The following is a 20,773-nucleotide window of genomic DNA, read 5'->3' as shown; positions in this document are numbered from 1 at the left end:
TTTTTTTCCATTTAATCCTCATGATAACCCAATGAGATTAGATACTATTAATGTCTCCCCCATGTTCTGCTAGTGAAACTGAGCCTCAGAGAGGCTAAGTGAGTCACCCAGGATCACATGGCTAATTAAGTGGCATATAAGAGACTGGAACTGAAATCTGCCTGCCACCAGATTCTATGAATCTTCAACAAGCTTCCCTGCTTGATTAAGCAGGCTGATCCTTGAGCCAGGATTATGCACAAAGGAATATTCTAGGCCAGTGGTCTTTAAACTACTTTAACATAGCTCAGGATTATCTGGAGGGCATCTTCAAACACAGACTGCTGGGCCCTAGTCCCGGATTCAGTGCATCTAGGTTAGGGTTTCAGAATTTGCATTTCTAACAGGTTCCTACTGGAACTGGGCACTCTTGGCCCAGGGACCACACTTTGACAATCACTACTGTAGACCACTGTTTCCCACCCAGGGCTGTACAGTAGATGCATCTGGAGAAGTTCAGATTCAATTGCTCTAGTATAGGACATGCTCCCCAGTTAATTCTACCGTGTGGCCAGGATTGTTGAGAACCTCTGCTCAACTCAAAGAAAGGCTACGAATTGCTGTTCACAGCTTTAGTTTTTGAGTCTAATGTCGTTGCTTCTCCAGCTGAGGTATGTACACTGACGGGGAGCTCAATGGTATGCCAGGGAGTCCCCACACAACAGGATAAATAGAGCTCATTCATTTTATTTCAAGATTTAGGGAAACGTTAATATTCTCTATACAACAAACAAATCTACTATGGCGTAAAGTATAAATGTGCATAACTATTTATATAAGCTACGGGGTTTAACACACTGCTAAGAATTTAACCAAGGAGAATTGTCAGAGGCTAACCTTAACTGCCAAAGACATGCACAGGGAGATTCACCCAAATGTTATTTTGTCCTGATAATTTTTAAATGTAATGGATATATGACAATTTATTGCCCAAAGAATAGTTAATAAAATACTCTATTAAGTGCAAAGAGGTGGATACAAACTGAATTACTATATGATCCTAATCTTGCTTTTAAAAGACTGTATGCAACATACATGTCATAGTAAAAGGACTTGAAGGTAACACACCAAAATACAATCAGTGGTTAGATCTTGGCGGGATTATGAGCAATAGTGATATTTATACTTACCAGTATTTTCTAATTGTTTTGACATTTCTTTTATGATTAGACCAAAAGAATTTAGGCAGTCAGCTACTTTTATAAATATATGTTCCCAAATACCTGCCTGAAATACAAACCATACATTTTAAGTTAGAAAGTTTTTTTTCAGAGGACTAGAAGGCATTTAAAACTTGCTAATTACCAGCCCAAGGTGTGCTAATGCCTTTGGGCCCAGGTGTGAGACCCTTTGCAGGCACTTAGGAGGGGTGGTGCTGGCTGGGGCACACTTGCTCTGCAACTTGGTCCCTGGAGCTCCTAGGGGCCTCTGAAGAAGCATGTAGTGGGGTGGGGTGAAGAGGGGCTTTTCTTCTCTCCTCCAGTGAGCACAGCTCATCACGGTGCTTCTGTGTGACATCGCTAAGGCATCAGTAGGGTTAATCAATGTAGAATAGACTACACGTGCCATACTCAAGGAGGGCTTAGCAATGCCCATGTATACTGTGCAAATATGCAGGCAGAAAGGAAGTCAAGCCAATGTAACGGGAAGACCGCCTATGCATGTTAACAAAGAAAAGAGATAGAGAGTAAACTCCTGTGCTGCAAACACAGAGCCCATTAGCCTTCATCACCCCTTGGAGTCCGCCCGTCAATGCTCCTCCTGGGGTTGCCTTCCGAAAATGAGGAAATGGGGCCTTCTGCACATTTTGTCAAATGGAGCACTAGAAAGAGGACTGTCCCACTACAGTGCTCAGAGGGGCTTGGAAAGAAGGAATCTGAAAGTATAGCAGACTCACGGATAGTCTTACAGGGGTAATGGTTTTCCAATAAGTATTTTCTATGAAACAAAGTTTTGCCTAATCTAGAGGAGCAGGTAGCAGGCCAGTGGGCACAATTCTGGGGTGGCATCTTCTCCTTGAAGGGCAGAAGCCTGTCCCAAGCAATGGCACCTAGCAAGAAGTGCCCACTATGTACTGCAATCAAATTTGTACTACACTCAACACTTTCTCTAAAGGGTCCAGGTCGGCAAAATAAATGAATGAAATGAAGGGGCTGCCAGGTGAGTATCCTTCTCCCATTTACTGGGAGCAGACAGCACTTAGCTGTTGCCATGAGCGAATTTCAGTCCAGTTGTGCCAGGTCTTCTAAGTTTTTCTAAGAGAAGTTAGAATTCCTGATGATTGAATTATAGTTCCCACAATCTAAATGCTGGCAGCATCAAAAATACTATGTAGTCCAAAGAAAACACACCTGTGGGCAGACAGCCTGCAGTCCTCACCTCTGCTTCAGGATCAGAAGTCCTCGAGAGGCCATTGCTTTAGTCACCCGTGTCTTCTCACTCCTATTCCCATCCACTTCCACCAGATTCCAAAAGGAAATTTTCTAAACTTTCGACTTCTCCTCAAAAGTCCTGTTTCATTGAGAATATAATTAAGCTAATGGTCTCACAGCAATTTATTTCAGTCGAGGACTTTTAAAACTACAGGCATACTTCTTTATGTTTCAGTTCACTTCGTCGCACTTCATAGGTGTTGCGGTTTTTACAAACTGAAGGCAAGACACTCCCAGAAAAAAAGATCATGACTCATTTTATTGTGACACTCCCTTTAATAGGGTGGCCTGGAACCACACTTGCAATATCTCTGAGGCATGCCTATATATTTAAGAGGGGCTTTGTGAAGAGGAGGATAATTTGAAAATAATGTTAAAGGAACTGTCTTGGTATTTGAGGTGTAGAAGGTAGAGAAACGTTTGCCTGGAGGGGAACAGTGCTGGGTTAAAATTTCAGCTCACCGTCTGTTACCTGTATCGTTTGGGCGGGTGACTCAACCTCACTTAGCTTCCCATGTCTCATCTGCAAAGGGGGAGAGGGTGGGGGTGTAATGAGATTGCACGCACACTCAGTCTCTCTCACAGACACACTCACACAAACCCACACACAAGGCAACATCTGGATTTGTTGGTTTAGGATAATGAATGATATTAACATATTTAATATCTGGTGCCATTAGGTGCTCAGGAAATGTTAAGTTTCTCTTAGGAGACAATGTAATTGAAACTTATTTGCAAATGTTATAAAATGAGCCTCGTGAAGCTTTTTCACATTTAATACCATAATTTTAAAAGTCTACTTTCTTCAGAAGACACATTGTAGTAAATAGTGTCACAGTTGAAATGGGAGAAGAGGGGACAATAGAGAGAGTGAGAGGTGAACCTCAGGGACTTCTGTACCTGGGGGAGTTCCTGGGGTCAACTTCTAGCACCCAAGTTCACGTATATAAAAGGTGACCTTGTGATTTATCAGTCCAGTTTAACTCCTTTGCTTATTGATGAATCTCTCGTGTCTAGCACATTGTAAAGTAAATAAATGTGTGCTAGTTATTTAAATGAATTAATGAACAAATAAGAAGTGTTTGATGGGAGTTTTATCCAGCAAGAGGAAGTCTGATCAGATTATGCTGCACATCAGAGTGCTGGCTTCCCAGGAGTGGGAGCTGCAGAGTCACATGACCTGCCCTCGGAAGAGCCCTGTGCTTGGTTCAATAATCGGCTGTCACCATCTTGAAATTCTTAGTAATTTTTGAACAAGGGGCTCTGAAAAGTATGTAGCCAGTCCTGATCAGAGAGTTTCATTAGTAAACATAGAAATATCAGTGTGTAAACCAAAGGGTATAAATTCACGGCCCCTCATTCTGATCAAATATTTTTGGCTTGCAGAGTGGCTATTTTTAATATAAATAAACTTTTTATTTAGAATAGTTTTAAATTTACCCCAAAGTTGAAAACATGATAAAGAAAGTTCCCATACATCCTTCACCCAGTTTCCCATGTTGGTTACATCTTACGTTATACTTATTTATAATACATTCATCATAACTAAGGCACTAATACCAGGACAGTACTATGAACTAAATAAACTCCACACAGTATTCAGATGTTACCACATTTTCCCTAACGCCTTTCTTTTCCTGTATTCCATCCAGGACACCATATTGTGTTTAGTCATCATATCTTCTTGGGCTTTTCTAGATTATGATATTTTCTCAAAAACTTTCCTTGTTATTGATGACTTTGACAATTTTGGGAAGAACTCGTCAGGTATTTTGTAGAATGTCCCTCAATTTGGGTTTGCTGTTTACTGTTTTTCACATGGTTTGTGTATGAGTTTATGGGAGGAAGATCACAGAGGTGCAGTAACGTTTTCATCGATATCAAATGCATGAGCCATGAACATGACTTGTCGCTGATGCTGTAAACCTTGATCACCTGGTCAGCATAGTGCTTTCCAGATTTCTCTAGTATGTTCTTCCTGCCTCCCTGTGCATGCTGTGTTCTCCGGAAGCAGGCCTCCCAGCATACCCCATAGCCAAGGACGGTGAAGGGAGCCACACTGCCTTTCGTTCTGGTGCTGCAGGGTCTTCCAGGCCACCTGTCTATTTTCTGCCTCAGTCCTAGAATCCTCCATTGCTCAAAGCAGGGGTCGGGAACCTATGGCTCGCGAGCTGAATGTGGCTCTTTTGATGCTTGCATCTGGCTCACAGACAAATCTTTAATAAAAAAAAATAACGTTAAAAATATAAAACATTCTCATGTATTACAATCCATTCATTTCCTACTGCTCATGTTCATGGCTGGCTGGAGCCAATCACAGCTGTCCTCCGGGACAACACCAAATTTATATTGGATAATGCATAATGTGCACGAGTCATTGTATGGCTCTCACGGAATTACATTTTAAAATATGTGGCATTCATGGCTCTCTCAGCCAAAAAGTTTCCGGACCCTGGGTCAAAGGAACCGCGACTCCCTTTATTGAATAATGGTACCAGAAACCAGATGTGGATGTTGCGTGTACTCATTGCTACCAGGGTGTTTATTTTGTTGTTGTTGTTGTTTTAAATTTCTTAATGTAAATTTTAAAAATTAATTTTTCATCTTAGGGAGTGTCTTTTCTAGGCTGAGTTATCTGTGCATAAAAATAAATAATGTTAATGAAGAACATGTTTTAAATTATTCTCTTAGTGTTTCTGAATTACCAACATTTAACTAGGTAGAGATGTCATGACAGGATCTAGAGTTCTGGACTCTCTTGAACTACCAGGAGGTCCAGGAATCCTGGACCCATATTTCTTCTCCACGTCAATCAGCGAAAGCTGAGAGGTTCCTTCCCTGCGTAAAGCACTCTCCAGGTTGTCACTGTTCGCACCACTCCCTATTGTTGACACACAGCTGACTTCACTCTTTTATGCTCCTTTGTGATCCTGGAAGGCATCTGAATACATGAGTCCTGGCTCAGACCATATTCAAGTAGGTAAATGACAGATATAGCAGTTCTCACTTATTGGTGGTTTCCCTTTCCACCATTTCAGTTCCCTGCGGTCAACTGAGGTATGAGAATATTAATGGAAAACCTCAGAAGTAAACAAGTCATAAGTTTTAAATTGTGCGCCGTTCTGAGTAGCACGATGGGATGTTACACTGTGCACTTTGTCCTGCCTGAGATGAGTGTCATCCCTTCACACAGCAAACCCACGCCATCTGTGTGTCACATAGCAGCCATTTCAGTTATCAGACCATCTGTTAGAGAGAGACCACATATACATAATTTTTAGTGCAGTATATTGTTCTAATTGTTCTATTTGATTAGTAGCTATTGTTCATCTCTTACTGTGCTTTATAAATTAAACTTTATTATAGGAATGTATGTGTAGGGGTGTATGCATAGGTATGGTCCTATTTGAGGTTTTAGGCATCTACTGGGAGTTTTAAAACATCTTCTGCAGGAAAGGGGGCACTACTGCACACAGTTTAGTCTGTGACCTTAGCTCTACTTTGACCCATAAGTGAGACAGCCAAAGGATCTTATTAGCTCTAGTGGGCTGGAGTGTTCTGTGCAAGTTGGGACGGGATGATGGAGAGACACACATGTATGAAACCATAGAAGAGGGGTCGGGAACCTATGGCTCTCGAGCCAGATGTGGCTCTTTTGATGGCTGCATCTGGCTTGCAGACAAATCTTTAATAAAAAAATAATAACATTAAAAATATAAAACATTCTCATGTATTACAATTCATTCATTTCCTACTGCTCATGTTCATGGTTGCAGGTGGCTGGAGCCAATCACAGCTGTCCTCTGGGACAACACCAAATTTTTATTGGATAATGCATAACGTACACGGGTCGTTGTATGGCTCTCACGGAATTACATTTTAAAATATGTGGCGTTCATGGCTCTCTCAGCCAAAAAGTTTCCTGACCCCTGCCATAGAAGGTCTTGCCTGCTGGGTTAAATAGATCACATTTACCTTGAAGCAGGAGGAAGCTGCTTTACAATTTTATGTAGAAAGACAAACTTCTGGTTTGATTTGCATAGAGGAAGATGCTCAACCTGCCAGGTGGAGACTGGAGAAATCCAAGAGGGGGGCTCAGCTCAGGGGGAGCTACTGCCAACCAAGCAGGGTGGTAGGAACCCGAGCCAAGGAGTGGCCGTGTGGTTGGAGAAGAGTCAGTAGATTAGAAACTATTCTGATAAGACTTTTAGAAACTATTCAGACAAGGCTTGTATTAACTGCCCTTTAGATCATGGAAGAAATATTCTGCTGGTAACTAAAAAATAGTTTTGTTTGTTGAGATACTCACAACATACCATCCATGACAAGGAGGCTGAGTCATTTTCAAATTCTGACTGGGGCTCAGGATCAAAGTCCTGGTACCTCTGCCTAACTTTCTGGTACCAATGAAGCTTGTTAACATCATGTTCTCAGCCCACTCGGGCTGACTTAGCTCAAGTTGGTTTTTACGACATTCACTGGCAATCCATAGTGAATGAAGACCTTTCTTAGGCTTTCTTGCATTCTTCTTGATCTGCCTCCACCTCTGTGCAATGACAGCAGAGGCCAAGGCAGCCAGCTGTCCTGGAGGTGGGAATGCAGATAAGCAACAGTCTCCAGTCCAGAGAAGTGACACCGGAGAAAAAGAGGGACGTGTGACAGCAGGCACACTGTATTTACAGTCGCCCCTTCAGAAGGCTGCAGCAGCACTTCCTCTGCCCGGCAAATGGCGTGTCCAAAAGAATTAACGATCTGTTTAGAACATATCATCACATGCTAGTCTGTTTTTCTTTCTTTGGGTCCAACCACTGATAATAGGTCAGAGGGTAGCACAGGGGCGCTGGGGAAGGGCAGAGGGAGTTGGAGGCTAGAGTAGTAGCCAGTTTATTTCTAACCATTTGCAGCTGTCAGCTTGTTAGGGGACTTTTTTTTTTTTAGGCAGAGGAACAAAGTCTTGCTACACAGGGTTATTTTCCTTGGCATGATGAACAGACACTTTCTTGAGGAGCGCCCTGAGATAACACAAAACATCTGCTTGGGGGGATCAGCAAGAGCCTGAGGCTTCTTTAGATAAACATATACATATACACTTTACAGGAGGCAGGAGAACGTGCGGGGGGCAGCACAGTGAACTGAGGGAGGACGATGTGTATTTTTGGGAAACAGATCTGAGTTATTAGCTGTTTGTTTTTTTTCCCCCTTGTGATCCAATTGCATTTTGTTTTGCAAGTATTTTGGAAATGGTATGTTCCCGGCCACGCTGCCAGAGGAGGTCTGTTTTCTTTTCCCACGTGGGTGGGATGTTGTTTTTATTCATGAGCTCTTGAGAATGAGTGATTTTTATGACTTGTAGAAGGATTTTCACACGTGCACGCCTACTGCTGGACTCCGAAGACAAAAGGGACGGTACACATTCTCTCCGACACGAGTAACCATGTTAAGGAGAAATGTGGGCACTCTTGGTTATTGTAGCTGACTTGACATCAGGGGTCCTCATTTTAACCAAGGCCTTTCATTTCATCTTGGGTCTTGTGAAAACTGCTTGCACAGCTCACAGCATGTTCCCATCTATCACATTGGCTGTAAGACCATTCTCCAAGGAAGACCGGCCCTGTGGAGAAAGGTGGCTTCACCTGTCACCTTTCCTTTGCCCCGCCCACCCTTGGCTTTGATGAGGAGGAGCACAGTACTTCCTGTGTAGTCCTCACAGTCTCCCCAGAACTGGGTAGTATACCCCCATTCCTCAGATGAGGAAACAGCCATTTAGAAGTGAGTACGCTTCCTCTATCCAGAGCAGCGGTTCTCAACCTGTGGGTCGCGACCCCGGCGGAGGTCGAACGACCAAAACACAGTGTTTTGGTCGTTCGACCTCCGCCGGGGTCGCGATTTGGCCGTTCGACCTCCGCCGGGGTCGCGACCCACAGGTTGAGAACCGCTAATCCAGAGCGAGCAGCGTGCAAATTGCACAGCTGGGATGAGAACCCAAGTATGACTGGCTCCAGAGCCAGACGCTTGACTGTTGTGTTTGGGGAAGTAACCAAACCTTCCTTTCCACCTTCCTCTTTGTGACAAATTCAGCTCTCTGGTCTGCCTCCTTCCTTTGGATTGAGTGACATGAAGGTGAGAGGTCTGCCAGGTTTCCTGGCCAGGCGGAAGCCGCAGGCTCAAACTCTAATCCCTGTGCTTCACACTCTCGCTCATTAGTCCTGAGCTGGTCAGCTCCAGTCCTTTCTGAGCTTCGATGTCAGAGTGAGCAAATGTCATAAGAGCTCCACTCTGAATCGCATAGTCTGTAACTCCTTATTACTCACCCACGCCGCTCCCGGCTCTGTGCCACGCACCAAGGACGCATCTGTGAGGAGCCGGGGGGACCCTTGACCTCGAGTGGCGTGCAGTCCCGAGGCAGTGCCACAGCTGAATGTGGAATTCCCATCTGGGGTCTGTGTTCAGAAGTGTCAGTTGCACATAGTGGACACTAGGGAACTTGAGTGTGGAAATGAGGGAAGCCCATGAGTTGAGCTCTTAAGAAAAAGGAGGAACTGGCCATGGCTGGGTGGCTCAGTGGATAAAGTGTCATCCAGCATAACGAGGTTGTGAGTTCAGTCCCCAGTGAGGACACATATGAGAAGCAACCAATGAGTGTGTGACTAAATGGAACAACCAAGTGGAACAAGTTAATACTTCTCTCTCTTTCTCTCCCTCCCTCCCTCTCTCTCTTTCTCTCTCCCTCTGACTCTCTCCCTCTTAGTCAATGAAAAAATTAAAGAAAAAAAAAAGAAAAAGGAGGCGTTAGCTAGGTATATGATGAGGCTGTTTGGGGACAGTTCTTTAGTGTCCCCGCGGACAACCTTTTGTCCCTTATTCTCCACACCTTCACAACCCAGGCTCAGCCCAGCATGATCACAGACAGTCTCATGCCCAAGCATCAGGCTTTCTCTTCAGAAGAAAAGAGAGAAAATAAGGACTACAGGATGAGCAGCAGCCAGCTCAGAAAGTGCTGCCTGGGACCTGTCTGACTTTGGGACCTGTGCCTCCAGTGTGGCCCTCTCATTCAAACATCCAAAACACTTCTGCGTTCTCTGAGGCACTTTTTCTCTTTGAGGCGTCCGTAGCAGGATGACAGAAAACACACAGGCCACAACTTACTTTCTCTCAGCGGTACTCAGAATGGGACATCTGAGGGTTTAGGAACAGGGAGGGGAGAGAAAGAGAGACAAAGAAAATGGATTGAAGCTCAGAAATTACTGGAATTTTTATTAAATTTTGTTTGGGAGAAAGGAGATTTACTAAGTCAGAGATGAAAGGCAAACCGGCATGGGACCCCAGAAAAATTATGATATTCTGTGCTCGATTTAGCTCTCTCACTGATTGTGGCCTGGAGATCAGAAAGTTGTGGTTAGACACATTTATAAACTCTGCAGGGTTCTGTCAGGTGCTGGTTCCCAGCTGAGCACCACATCTTCGTGAGCAGCAGAGGGAGAACAGGGCGCAAGGCCTTGGAGAAAGACTCCAGGCCCGGCAGCCTCACCTCCTTGGCGGCTTCACCCCAGCTCTCTGGTCTGCCTCCTTCTTGGCTTGATCACCCCACAAATGGTAATCCTGCTTGGAGCCTCCTTGTTGAGCAAATTCCTGCTGAAACCGCAGACGAGTGGCTGGTTTGGGATTCTGACCTCTGCCCAGGCCTCTTGCCTGGGCTCACTCTGGAATCTGAGCTCAGCCTGCCCCTGTTTCAGGTTCGTGAACTCCATTTCAGTTCTGACCCATTTGCAAAGACCAAGCCCCATCCCATGACCCAAGGCCATCCAGGACCACAGTCATATCATACTTGATGTCTATTACCTTTCATTATCTATCACCTCTTTGTGCAACACTCATCTGAACACATTTTCCCATTTTGAGCCAACTTCTTGGAGTCTGAAAATTTCCTCCTTGAATCTGGAAGCCCTAAGGTGTGGCTCAGGGTGGGCTAGAGAAACGGGCTGCTCTGACATCAGTTCTTGCTTGCAAATTGCTTAGAGACCTTCTGCTCAAAGGTTGCTTTCTACATCATCAGTACATATTTGTCTGGGATTATTGTCAGATGGTTTATAAGACTAGTCAAAGTTTAACTGCCAATTCTTCAAACATTCAACCTATTAAGATTGCTGGTTAATATCGTCCAGCATTAACTTTTCTAATAAAGCACAGTGACTGAAAATTAACTACTGTATCTCCAGTTGAAAAACTACATCGAAAGGCGAAGAAGGGAGGTTTTCATGATCCAAAGAGAAGAGTTTCAGATTCTTTCCTCCCACACCTTAAGGTAGATCAAAATGTTCTTATCACAGAGCTCTCCTCCCTTCTGTCCAGAAGCAGCGTTCAGCCTCCCATGCCAGGACCATATCAAAACCCTGGCAAAGAGCTATTATTTCTGTTGTAGTCTTTTTTCCTCCCCCAAATAGGAGATGATGGATTCACATTTTGACTAAATAAGATCACTGCTCTTTTATGATTCAATTTTGATTGATGAGTATTCCCTACTTAGCCCTCTGCCAGGTGCTTTTAAAGGTAGAAAAGAAGTATAAACAGTTTCTTTGTTCAGGGAACTTAAAGTAACATAAGACACAAGTATGAGAAAGTTGTAGAAAGTAATACAAGAAAGAATATAATTCCATGCTTAACTGAGTACCTGCCACTCTAAATTCTTTGCAAGTTCAGAATTGACATATTAATACCAAGATTGCCGTCCTGAAAATAAATGTGCAGGAGAAATTTAATTCCAACACGTTACAAAGCACATTTGATTTCCATGGGATTCTAAAACTAACAGTTCACAAAAGAGTGCTTACTATCTACAACACATTAGCAAAGCCTTTTATATGTATGTAGTCAATCCTCACAAGGACCTCCTGAGCTGTATATAACATTAACATCCCTGTTTCTTTCAAGGTGAGGAAACTGAGGCTTAGAGACACTAAACTATTTGCATAGGGCTCTATTGTTAGTAGAAATGAAATCCTGAGAAGTCTGATGACAGATTCTGTGTTTAAATCAATAGATATTATGGGGGGAAAGGGGTGTCAGGGTTAAATCGGACTTTTTGCTACAGGAATTCTCAGATCTTTACTATGTTTAGGAATACTGTAAACCTCTATGAAAGCAGTATTTTTGCAAATATATTTGACCTAATGACCCTCTTTCTGTAGCCAAAGATTTCCCAGGATTAGTGATTTTTAAAACATACTTAAAGCTGGGGTACACAGTGTCTTATGCACCTGACAGAAAAAGGGGGTTGGGTACAGTCCTGGGCTGGGTCAGTGTGCCGCGTGGACTGCACAGACTGCCCTTCGCCCAGACCAGACGTTACACAGCTTCCTCAGGTTCAGGGGGCATTTATAACTAGCCCAATGTCCATTTAAATTGATTCTCTAACCTTTTATTCTTCCTACTGCTAGACTATTCATTTAAAACAAAATAGACATTATTTGAGCTTCTTCTACAAGCCAGCTACTGAACTAAGTGCCAGTCAAGAAACAGCCATCTCAGCAGTGAGGTCCCTGCACCACGGAGCCTGTGGCAACAGGATGTGGAAGGAAGAGCTGAGTTTTAGAGCCAAATGTCCACCTACCTCCTTTTAGCTGTGGGGCCAGGGGCTTGGTTACATTAAAAAACACACAAATGTATACTATTATAACACCGCTGCTTGGGGTGTCACTCATACACGTACATGTCAGGCCTCACTCAGAGTTTGCGTCTCTGTGGCTATTTAATGGAGATTCGGTACTTCTTAGTGGCACCATAAAGACAAAGACCTCTCATGTCAATCAGTTTTTGTGACCTGGCCCCTCTGGAGCCTGCTGAGAAAGGGAGGGAATCAGCAGGCTGAGCCTTGCCCTGTTTTGCTGCCATGAGGCTGGTTACACAGGGCGAGAGTTCTAGAGTCCACCAAAGGGGTGGTCGTCAAGTTCTCTACATCCAGAGGGGTGCTTTCTTCCACTTGTCACTTCGGAAGGTTCACTGAAAACACACACATACATGCACACACAAACCTGAATTACCTGGAAAGCAAAAGAGGAAGGGAAAAGGGTTAAGATGATATACAAACTATATAATTGGTTCCTGAACCATCAGTAATAATTGAATTAATTTCCCAAATACCATGTGACTTTCTTATTCTTAACCCCATGCCCTGTAAACTGGGGGTTTATCTGTGGCTTAGCAGTGAGCCCTAGGCTCCCTAAGACTCCTAGTTCAGGACTTCTCAGCTTCCAGAGCCGGTCTGGGGCGACTGTGGTGCATACTGAGCATGTCCTGGTTTGAGCTGTTTGCAACATTCACTTTTTTGTGTGTGTGTATTTTTCTGAAGCTGGAAATGGGGAGAGGCAGTCAGACAGACTCCTGCATGCACCTGACCGGGATCCACCCAGCACGCCCACCAGGGGCATCGGTCTGCCGCGACCAGAGCCACTCTAGCACCTGGGGCAGAGGCCAAGGAGCCATCCCCAGCGCCCGGGCCATCTTTGCTCCAATGGAGCCTTGGCTGCGGGAGGGGAAGAGAGAGACAGAGAGGAAGGAGCGGGGGAGGGGTGGAGAAGCAAATGGGCGCTTCTCCTATGTGCCCTGGCCGGGAATCGAACCCGGGTTCCCCACATGCCAGGCCAACGCTCTACCGCTGAGCCAACCGGCCAGGGTGCAACATTCACTTTTGAAGAATGAATTACATGTAAGGGATTCAATGGTGAAAGAGTCAGGCCCATCTTAGCAGCCAGAGCAAAGAGGTTCGGAGCCTGAGATCCTACCTACCCGAATAGTTCAGATGGAAAATAACAAAAGTAGAATTTAGTCTCAAAGTTCCCACTAAGTGCCAGGCATAGTACAGATATTATTATAAGAACACTGCAGAGTAAATATTTTTCCCCATAATGAAGTAGACTGATGAGGTAATTTGCCTAGACAACGAGTAAGTGGTAGAGCTAAGATTTTAAACTAGGTCTTCAGACTTCAATACCAACTCCTCTCAATTACTCTACTGGTAATTCCTAGCCATAGTGTAAAGGGGAGAGGCAAGAGCAAAGCAAGGCCAAGGCCAAAGGCGAGGCCAGAGACCAGATTTGGAACGAGGGCAGAGCCAAGAGCTCAGAGCTTATGAGAGGTAGGGATGCTAGTCTGTCTCCTCGTCAGTGAGATGGGAACAATAGCACCATCTACCTTTAAGGATTGTTTAAGGATGCGATCAGGTAACCCCGGTAAAGCACTTGGCACTGTCCCTGGAACATAGGAAGTGCTCAGTAAATGTTGGCTTTTACTCTTCGTCTCATGGTCTTAAGGCATGGGCAGAGAAAACACATTTCTCCTTGAAAACTGTGGATTGTATTAGCTGACTTCTGTCACCTCAGTTCTGTGGCTCCCTAGGATGTGAACGGTTTTCACCCTTCTCTCCCTTTTCTTAAATTTTATTTTTGTGGCACTGAAGAGTAACCTTTAGATGCCTCATTGTGCTTAGCAATTGAGCTATGCCTCTATCCTTGGCAGAGAAACAGAGTCACACTCTGAACACAACCAGATATTTCGTATTTTAGAGGCAAGCTGGCTGGGCCCAAATCCCAGCCCTGCCACTCTAGCTAAGTGGCCTGAAGCAAGTTCATCCATGTGTCAGGGCCTGTGCCATTCATCTGTGATGCAAGAGTAGCAAAGCCTCCTTCACAGACGGGCTGTGAAGGTAACATGTCTCAGCCCCCTGGCACTGGCATTGTGTGGTTACACGACTCCCCTTCTGATGAGAACACACTTGACTTAGAGGGCATTCTATCACTTTCGGGACTCAAGCTTCTTCAGCGACTCTAGACCCTCTTCCAGCCTTTAGCAGGGGTTTCACGGGGCCCTCCATAGCAGAAGAAACAGCCCATAAACTCATTACAAAGCTGCCCTCCACCCCTTCCCCAACCTTACCTCCCCTCCTCCAAATCCCAGCATCTGCTCCCTAGACAGTCAGCTGCCAAGCTGTGCTTAAGTCTCTCCCTGGGTTCATTTGATATGTTGCCGCTTTGTTTTTGAAAAAAAGCCTGTGTCAGTGCCGGGCCCTGGGGAGGTGGATCCTGCCTCTGCCAACTGCCAACCGTGTGCTGTCTCTCTGGTCTTGCCCTGGGACTCCCAGGTGATCCCGTTACAGAGTGTCTCTTACCAGACAGCTGCCACTGGGGCCCTGTGGAGGCACAGACATCAACTCCGGGCTTTGTGGGACCAGGGGCACACTCTGAGCAGAGCTCTGCAATTCTGTTGACAGGCCACTAGTCACGTCTCCCTTTCTTGATTTTCCTTATAACAACAGAAGATGCACAGTTTACCCACAGAGAGAGGAGAGGTCATTCTCATTCAGTGAGCTCTGAGCTTTGTTCTAGGCACTGCAGGAGGATTTTACCTGTGTCCACACCTCTTAGCCCTGCAAGGAAGGTCTTATCATGATTGCAGATGGGGAGCTAGAGTGTGTCAGGTACCACTTCTCATCCTCACAATTATCAGAATTTTTATCTGCCATTCTACATACAGAAAAACGGAACTCAGCAAGGTCAGACACAGCTGGGAAAGGAGCAGAGTAGGAATTCAAGTCTGTGTTGCTTAGAAATCTGTCCCAACATGTCACCACTTAAGGACAGTGTAAATAACCAGCGCTGAGGCAGTGTGTTAGAGGGAGAAAGGAAGCAGTCTTGCGAATCTGCTCTTTGCTGCTGCTTGGCCAAGCTGGGAGTGGTAGATGGGAAGTCTGGGTGCCTGGTCGGACCACGCTCCCATCTGTGTTATGAGAAACCCTCCTCAGCTCTTACCCTCCTCGAGGCAATGGAGTGGTAGTGAATGTGATGTGAAGTATTTGTGAAATCTGTTGCCTTTCCCAACTCAGAAACGAGGTATCTCAGGAAAAGTTTGCATCAGAATTTGCATACTGGTAACCTGCTGGCGAATCTAACCTAGAAAGATATTTTGTATTGAACCATCGTATTTTTTTAAATCTCAGATTAACTGCTATTTTTTTAAATGCCTCAAGTCACAGAGAGCTCCAGATTTTTAATTGTCTCAAAAAAATCACAAGCTATCCCAACCTGGCCCTCCATTCCCACATGGCCACCATTGGCTAAAGCAGTGTTTGCCCCAGTCGCCACCACTCCCTAGTACTCAGTGACAGGGAGCATCACCCTCCTCCTACCAGTTTTCTTATATTAGAGACAAGAGGGTAGTGAACTTTCTTGTGTTCTATAAAGTGGGGGGAAATTAAAAGGCAATAAGGGAGAGTGTATATTTCTGTGTAAAAATATTTCTGCACATTTATTTGTATCAAAATAAGATGTAATGAAAGAAACAAACCAGACCCTTTTCTTTTCTTTTCTTTTCTTTTTTGGTGGTAAGGAGTCTTTTCCTGGTTGTTGGCATTTGATTTTCACACCATTCTAGCCACTTTCTTAGGCAGTGTCCAGAGCCCAGATCCAGAATTGCTCCTCAGCCCCGTGTGTGGTCCCTGGGAACTGCCAAAGCTTTTCCATCATGGTTTTTTTTCTCTCTCTCTCTTCCCTTCTCTAGGTGTTCCCTTCCCAAAGAACTTCCTTCAGATCTGCAAGAAGATCCTGTGTCGCCTTTTCCGTGTCTTTGTCCATGTCTACATTCATCATTTCGACCGGGTCATTGTGATGGGTGCAGAGGCCCACGTCAACACCTGCTACAAACACTTCTATTACTTTGTCACAGAGATGAACCTCATAGATCGCAAGGAGCTGGAGCCCTTGGTAAGTGTCACGATGCAGTGATGGCACCCACATCACCCCAAGAGCTCAGCCATTGGTCACAGTATACTCCCAGACCCGTGCAACATATTCACTAATGGGTAGTTGTTAGATGAAGGACTGTGGAATTGAATAGGCTTCAGAGGCTGTTACAGGTCAGAAGATGCCAAGATGTCTATGGCCACCAAATTAGGGTCTTAAATTTCTGCAAGGTGGCAGAATATAATGGAATTGTAATGGTTTGCGTCGAAAGGAATAGCTTCAATTCTCAGCTCCAAACCCTAGTTATATAATCCCTTAAACAGACATCTTTGCTCCTCTTGTCATCTCTTACACAGCTGTCAAAAGATGACCAGAAGCATTTCCTCAGTCAGTAAATAAATATTGAGCACTCACTGTGTGGCAGCTGCTAGGCAGACAAAGTCAAGTTAAACTGTCTTTGAGTAGCTTTTACTCCAGAGACCGAGATGGAAGTAAACCTGGAACAGAGTACAGCATCACAAGAATATTGCTTTTCATACCGAATCCCCCGTGACACCCATTAATAGAATACATTAGAACCCAGAACATTTGATACAAAAAGTAGTGTTATCATTTAGGTGTATGGGGACTACATTGAATTTCTTCACTAGTTATTTTTGCAGTTGGGCTCGATCTAAGCTTTAGAAGTCAAGGACCCCGAAAAATTTATTTATTTTTATTTTTTTTCCGAAGCCAGAAGCGGGAAGGCAGTCAGACAGACTCCCGCATTCACCTGGCCAGGATCCACCTGGCATGCCCATCTGGGGGCAATGCTCTGCCCACCTCGGGGGTTGTTCCATCGCAGCTGGAGCCATTCTAGTGCCTGCAGTGGAGGCCATGGAGCCATCCTCAACGCCAGGGCCAACTTTGCTCCCATGGAGCTTTGGCTGCGGGAGGGGAAGAAAGAGTTAAGAAAAGGAGAGGGGAGGGGTGGAGAAGCAGATGGGCGCTTCTCTTGTGTGCCCTGACTGGGAATCAAACTCGAAACTTCCACATGCCGGGCCAACACTCTACCATTGAGCCAAGCGGCCAGGGCCTGTAACATGTGGTATCTTAATGTGACGCTCCCATCACAGCTATTTCCAGGCAGCTCTATTGAGTACTTTCTTAGCCAGTGTAATACATTGTTTTACAGTAAAGGCATGTTTTTTTTTCTTGAAACAGTTAAAATGGCAATTTTGTTAAATGTAACTAACTGATAGAGAAACTAAATTTCATCCAAGTCTATTTGAATAATGGCCAGAATGCAAGAGCCAGGCTGTCATCTTTTGCTATCATTTATGTATGATGAGGCCAACAGATCAAACTATCAAAAGATTTTTATGCTTCCAGTTCCCAAAAGAAAGGGCACATTATGTCATGGGGGGCACACAGAGAAGCGTTGGGTTGGTCAGAGGCAGAGGGAGCAAAGAAAATGTGATCAAGAGCCTTTATTGTGGTTTCCCTGGGAAAGACTAGGTAGGCAGGTAAGAAAGTTTAAGATTGACTAATTTGAATAATGTCAGTGGGCTCTGGGCCTAGGGACTATGCTGGTTGTCTGGTACCTACCCCTGGGGAGATGAGAGCAAGGGAATAGTAGCCCTAAGTGTGAGAGGAGACTGAAGAGGAGATTGGATTTGTTTATATTGATTAATGAGTAAACAGCTTGAGAGTGTATTATTTACTATCTCTAGGAATTGGCTAGCCCTGGGACCTCTATGGCCAGCAAGACCCCAAATGTTAAAGAATCCAAATACAAAAAATAAAAAACATGTCTAATCTAGTACAGTACCAGTAACTGGCAAAGAAGGTGATGTTGAATGTCATGTATCCCCGTTAGAGTGTCTGAACTTGAAATCTGTTATGATGCTATCAGAGTACACGGTAAAATATCTGTGTTTGCATCACTCAAGAATTCTGGAAGAAAGCAAGACTTTCTGGGTACACTTGAGGTATGTCATGGCTAAAAGAGGGCTAATTTTCTTTACTTTTATTTTCAAAGCTTTCTAGAAAGCCCTTGGGAGCAGGAGCTAAGTTGTCTCTGAATTTAGTTGGAGGATTAGTATGGAAAGATGCTGAAATACATCAGGAGTGAGTTTTGCTAGTTTGTCCCATATAAAGGGTGCTGTGAGTAAATAGTTACCTCAGGAGAAAAGGTTGTGCAAACATCTCAAGAGAGTTAAAAATGCTGGAAAAGAGTGATAAAGCTCATTTTAGAAAATGTCAAGGACAAAGGGAACAGTGGACTAGGGCCATGTGAATGCGGAGAGTAGAGAAAGCACTGATCTCAGAGAGAACGTGGTTCTGTTTCAGGTGAGTTTAGTTTTGTTCTCTTCAGTTGACACGGTCAGATGGAGGGGATCTTCCACAAAGGTCCCCCAGGGGTAAGAGGCCCTCCGACGCATGCACAGTTTTGGTTTCATTGGCTGAAGGAGCAGAAACATCCCATGGATCTGAAAGCCAGTTTCTACTTAAACAGAAACATAAAAGCCATTGTAAGACAAAGCCAGTGTAAGTCAGCAAGCAGAGAAAGCCCTTTTCTTTGCCATCAAACAACTTATTATTTTCTGAAGAAGAGGCCACAGGGATTCTAACACCTGGCCGTGCCTTGAACTGACTGAAATCTCAGAGTCACAGAAAGGCCCTCCAAACCCTATATTCCAGATAAGAACCTCCTTGAGGGAAAAAAAAACACTACAGTTGGATTAGCCAGGAATGATTAACAGTGGAAGTGAGCAAGAAGGGTAGCGATTTTCTACCTCCAGAGGCTGATCTTCTTTTAAGTCTTGCTTTGAACAGTATCCTTCCGACCTTGGTGCTTTGTTAATTATTATTACAGGGAGACTGATTTCAGTGCTTTCATATAGTAATAGCAAGTGTTTTTAATGCTTACCTGTCTGAAATTACATATTCATTTTACACAAACCAAAATATATGAAGGAAAAGTAAAAGATACTGAGAATGTTTCTGAGGACAATAATTATGTAATGTCAGGCTCTGGCTACTTAGCACAGTTTGGTGTCTACTAAGAATACTGTACTTGTAGAATGCTATTACTGAAATGAGCACTTCCAATAGTTGATAGTGCTAGAATACTAGCTTCTATGTCTACTGTTGCAAAGCACATATTAAAATCAGTCACAGCATATCAACACATTTTTATTTTTATTTAATTTGCATATCTTAAGCACCCTATATATGCAAAATAAATTGCTCTGATGTTCTAAATATATATGAAAGCTATAGCTTTGAGAATTTATAAATGCTTTTTAAAAAATGTAAAATAATGACTGCCACTCATCTTCGGCCCTTGAAGGATGACGAAGAAGTCAGGCATTTGGCTCCACATTCTAGTACATTCTTCAAACTCTAATGCAACAGGAGGTCAGAGGACAGCATTTGTCCCACCAGTTTCCCTTAGAACATCAACATTCCCAGAGTTCTCACACCCCTAGTAGGACATTGCTGGTGTCATGCCTGGGGACTCTATACAGTTTATATCAGAGACCCCACGTCATATTTCTCTCTGCCATGCCTCCACCATATATACACCCACACTCTTCTGCCCCCGAAGTTGCCCTGGGTGCTTTTGTCTGATGTTGACGGCGCGCCCAGCATGCTGGTTATACTGAGGGCCCAGTCCCTTGCAAGGGTAGAGGTTTAGTCTGAGACAGTGCCAGGGACAAAGCTCAGCTCTCTGAGTTCAGACCCTGGAGACTTCCTTTCCTAACTTGCAATCTTGAGCAAGATAGTTATCTTTTCAAAGCCTCATTTTCCTCATTTATAGAATGAGTATAATAATGGAGTTGTTGTAAAAATTAAATGGGTCACATGGTAAGTGCTCAGGAAATATTAGCTGTGAAGTGAGATAATGAACATAAACTAGGTAGCGTATAGGAAACAGAGTTACCTTACTGCTCTCTCCCCAACATCCCATGGCCTTTTGCCACCTTAGTGACCTGCTAGGTAGCCTAGTAGTAGATAGAGCTCATAGCATCAGTGTCTCCTCTTTGAGGGCTGGGAGTGTACATGACATAGGCTTGCATTGCCCATGCTGCCTGGTGCATAATAAATGCCCACTGTATTTCTGAGTCAAGAAGAGTACTTTGTGGATGATGCATCTTTATTCAAAGAGATTGCACACACAAGGTGTTCATTCCTTGGTGCCGCCCTCATCTCAGAACATGCCTGCAGACTTCCACTTATCCATGTTGGAAGCAATGCTTTGTCCTATAAGATTCGCAATAGAAAGTCAAAGCAAAATAAGGTGTAGAGCAGTGAAGAGCTGCATCATCAGTCTTAGGTCCGACAGAGAACGATGGGACTCTAACACTAGTCAGTCCTTGGTTACGGATTCCAACTAGATCACTCAGGGAATAGAAATGTTCTCATACTGCCTGTGTGTCATGGTGTGCCTGCTGGAAGGGGAACAAGCCTCCAAAGAGTTAGCCCTAATAGTCTCATGTCCTGGGAAAACTCTCAGTCCCTGGCAACCTGGGCTGATGGGTCAGTCCTTCAGGCCTCCGAGTGGAAACACAATCTGGAATACAGAAG

General features: G+C 44.3%; 1 protein-coding gene across 5 annotated transcripts in view; it reads left to right on the top strand.

The window, feature by feature from the left end:
* MOB3B (MOB kinase activator 3B) overlaps positions 1–20,773 on the top strand; it is a 221,358-nt gene that overhangs the window by 169,207 nt on the left and 31,378 nt on the right. For all 5 annotated transcript variants that reach the window (XM_066368297.1, XM_066368293.1, XM_066368295.1 and 2 more), the window contains one exon: positions 16,020–16,222. In XM_066368297.1, the coding sequence (XP_066224394.1) occupies positions 16,020–16,222 (203 nt within the window). The remainder of the gene's footprint in view (positions 1–16,019; positions 16,223–20,773) is intronic.

Source organism: Saccopteryx leptura, chromosome 2, assembly GCF_036850995.1.
Source record: "Saccopteryx leptura isolate mSacLep1 chromosome 2, mSacLep1_pri_phased_curated, whole genome shotgun sequence".
Lineage (NCBI taxonomy): Eukaryota > Metazoa > Chordata > Mammalia > Chiroptera > Emballonuridae > Saccopteryx > Saccopteryx leptura.
This window is presented reverse-complemented; position numbering and strand designations above follow the sequence as displayed.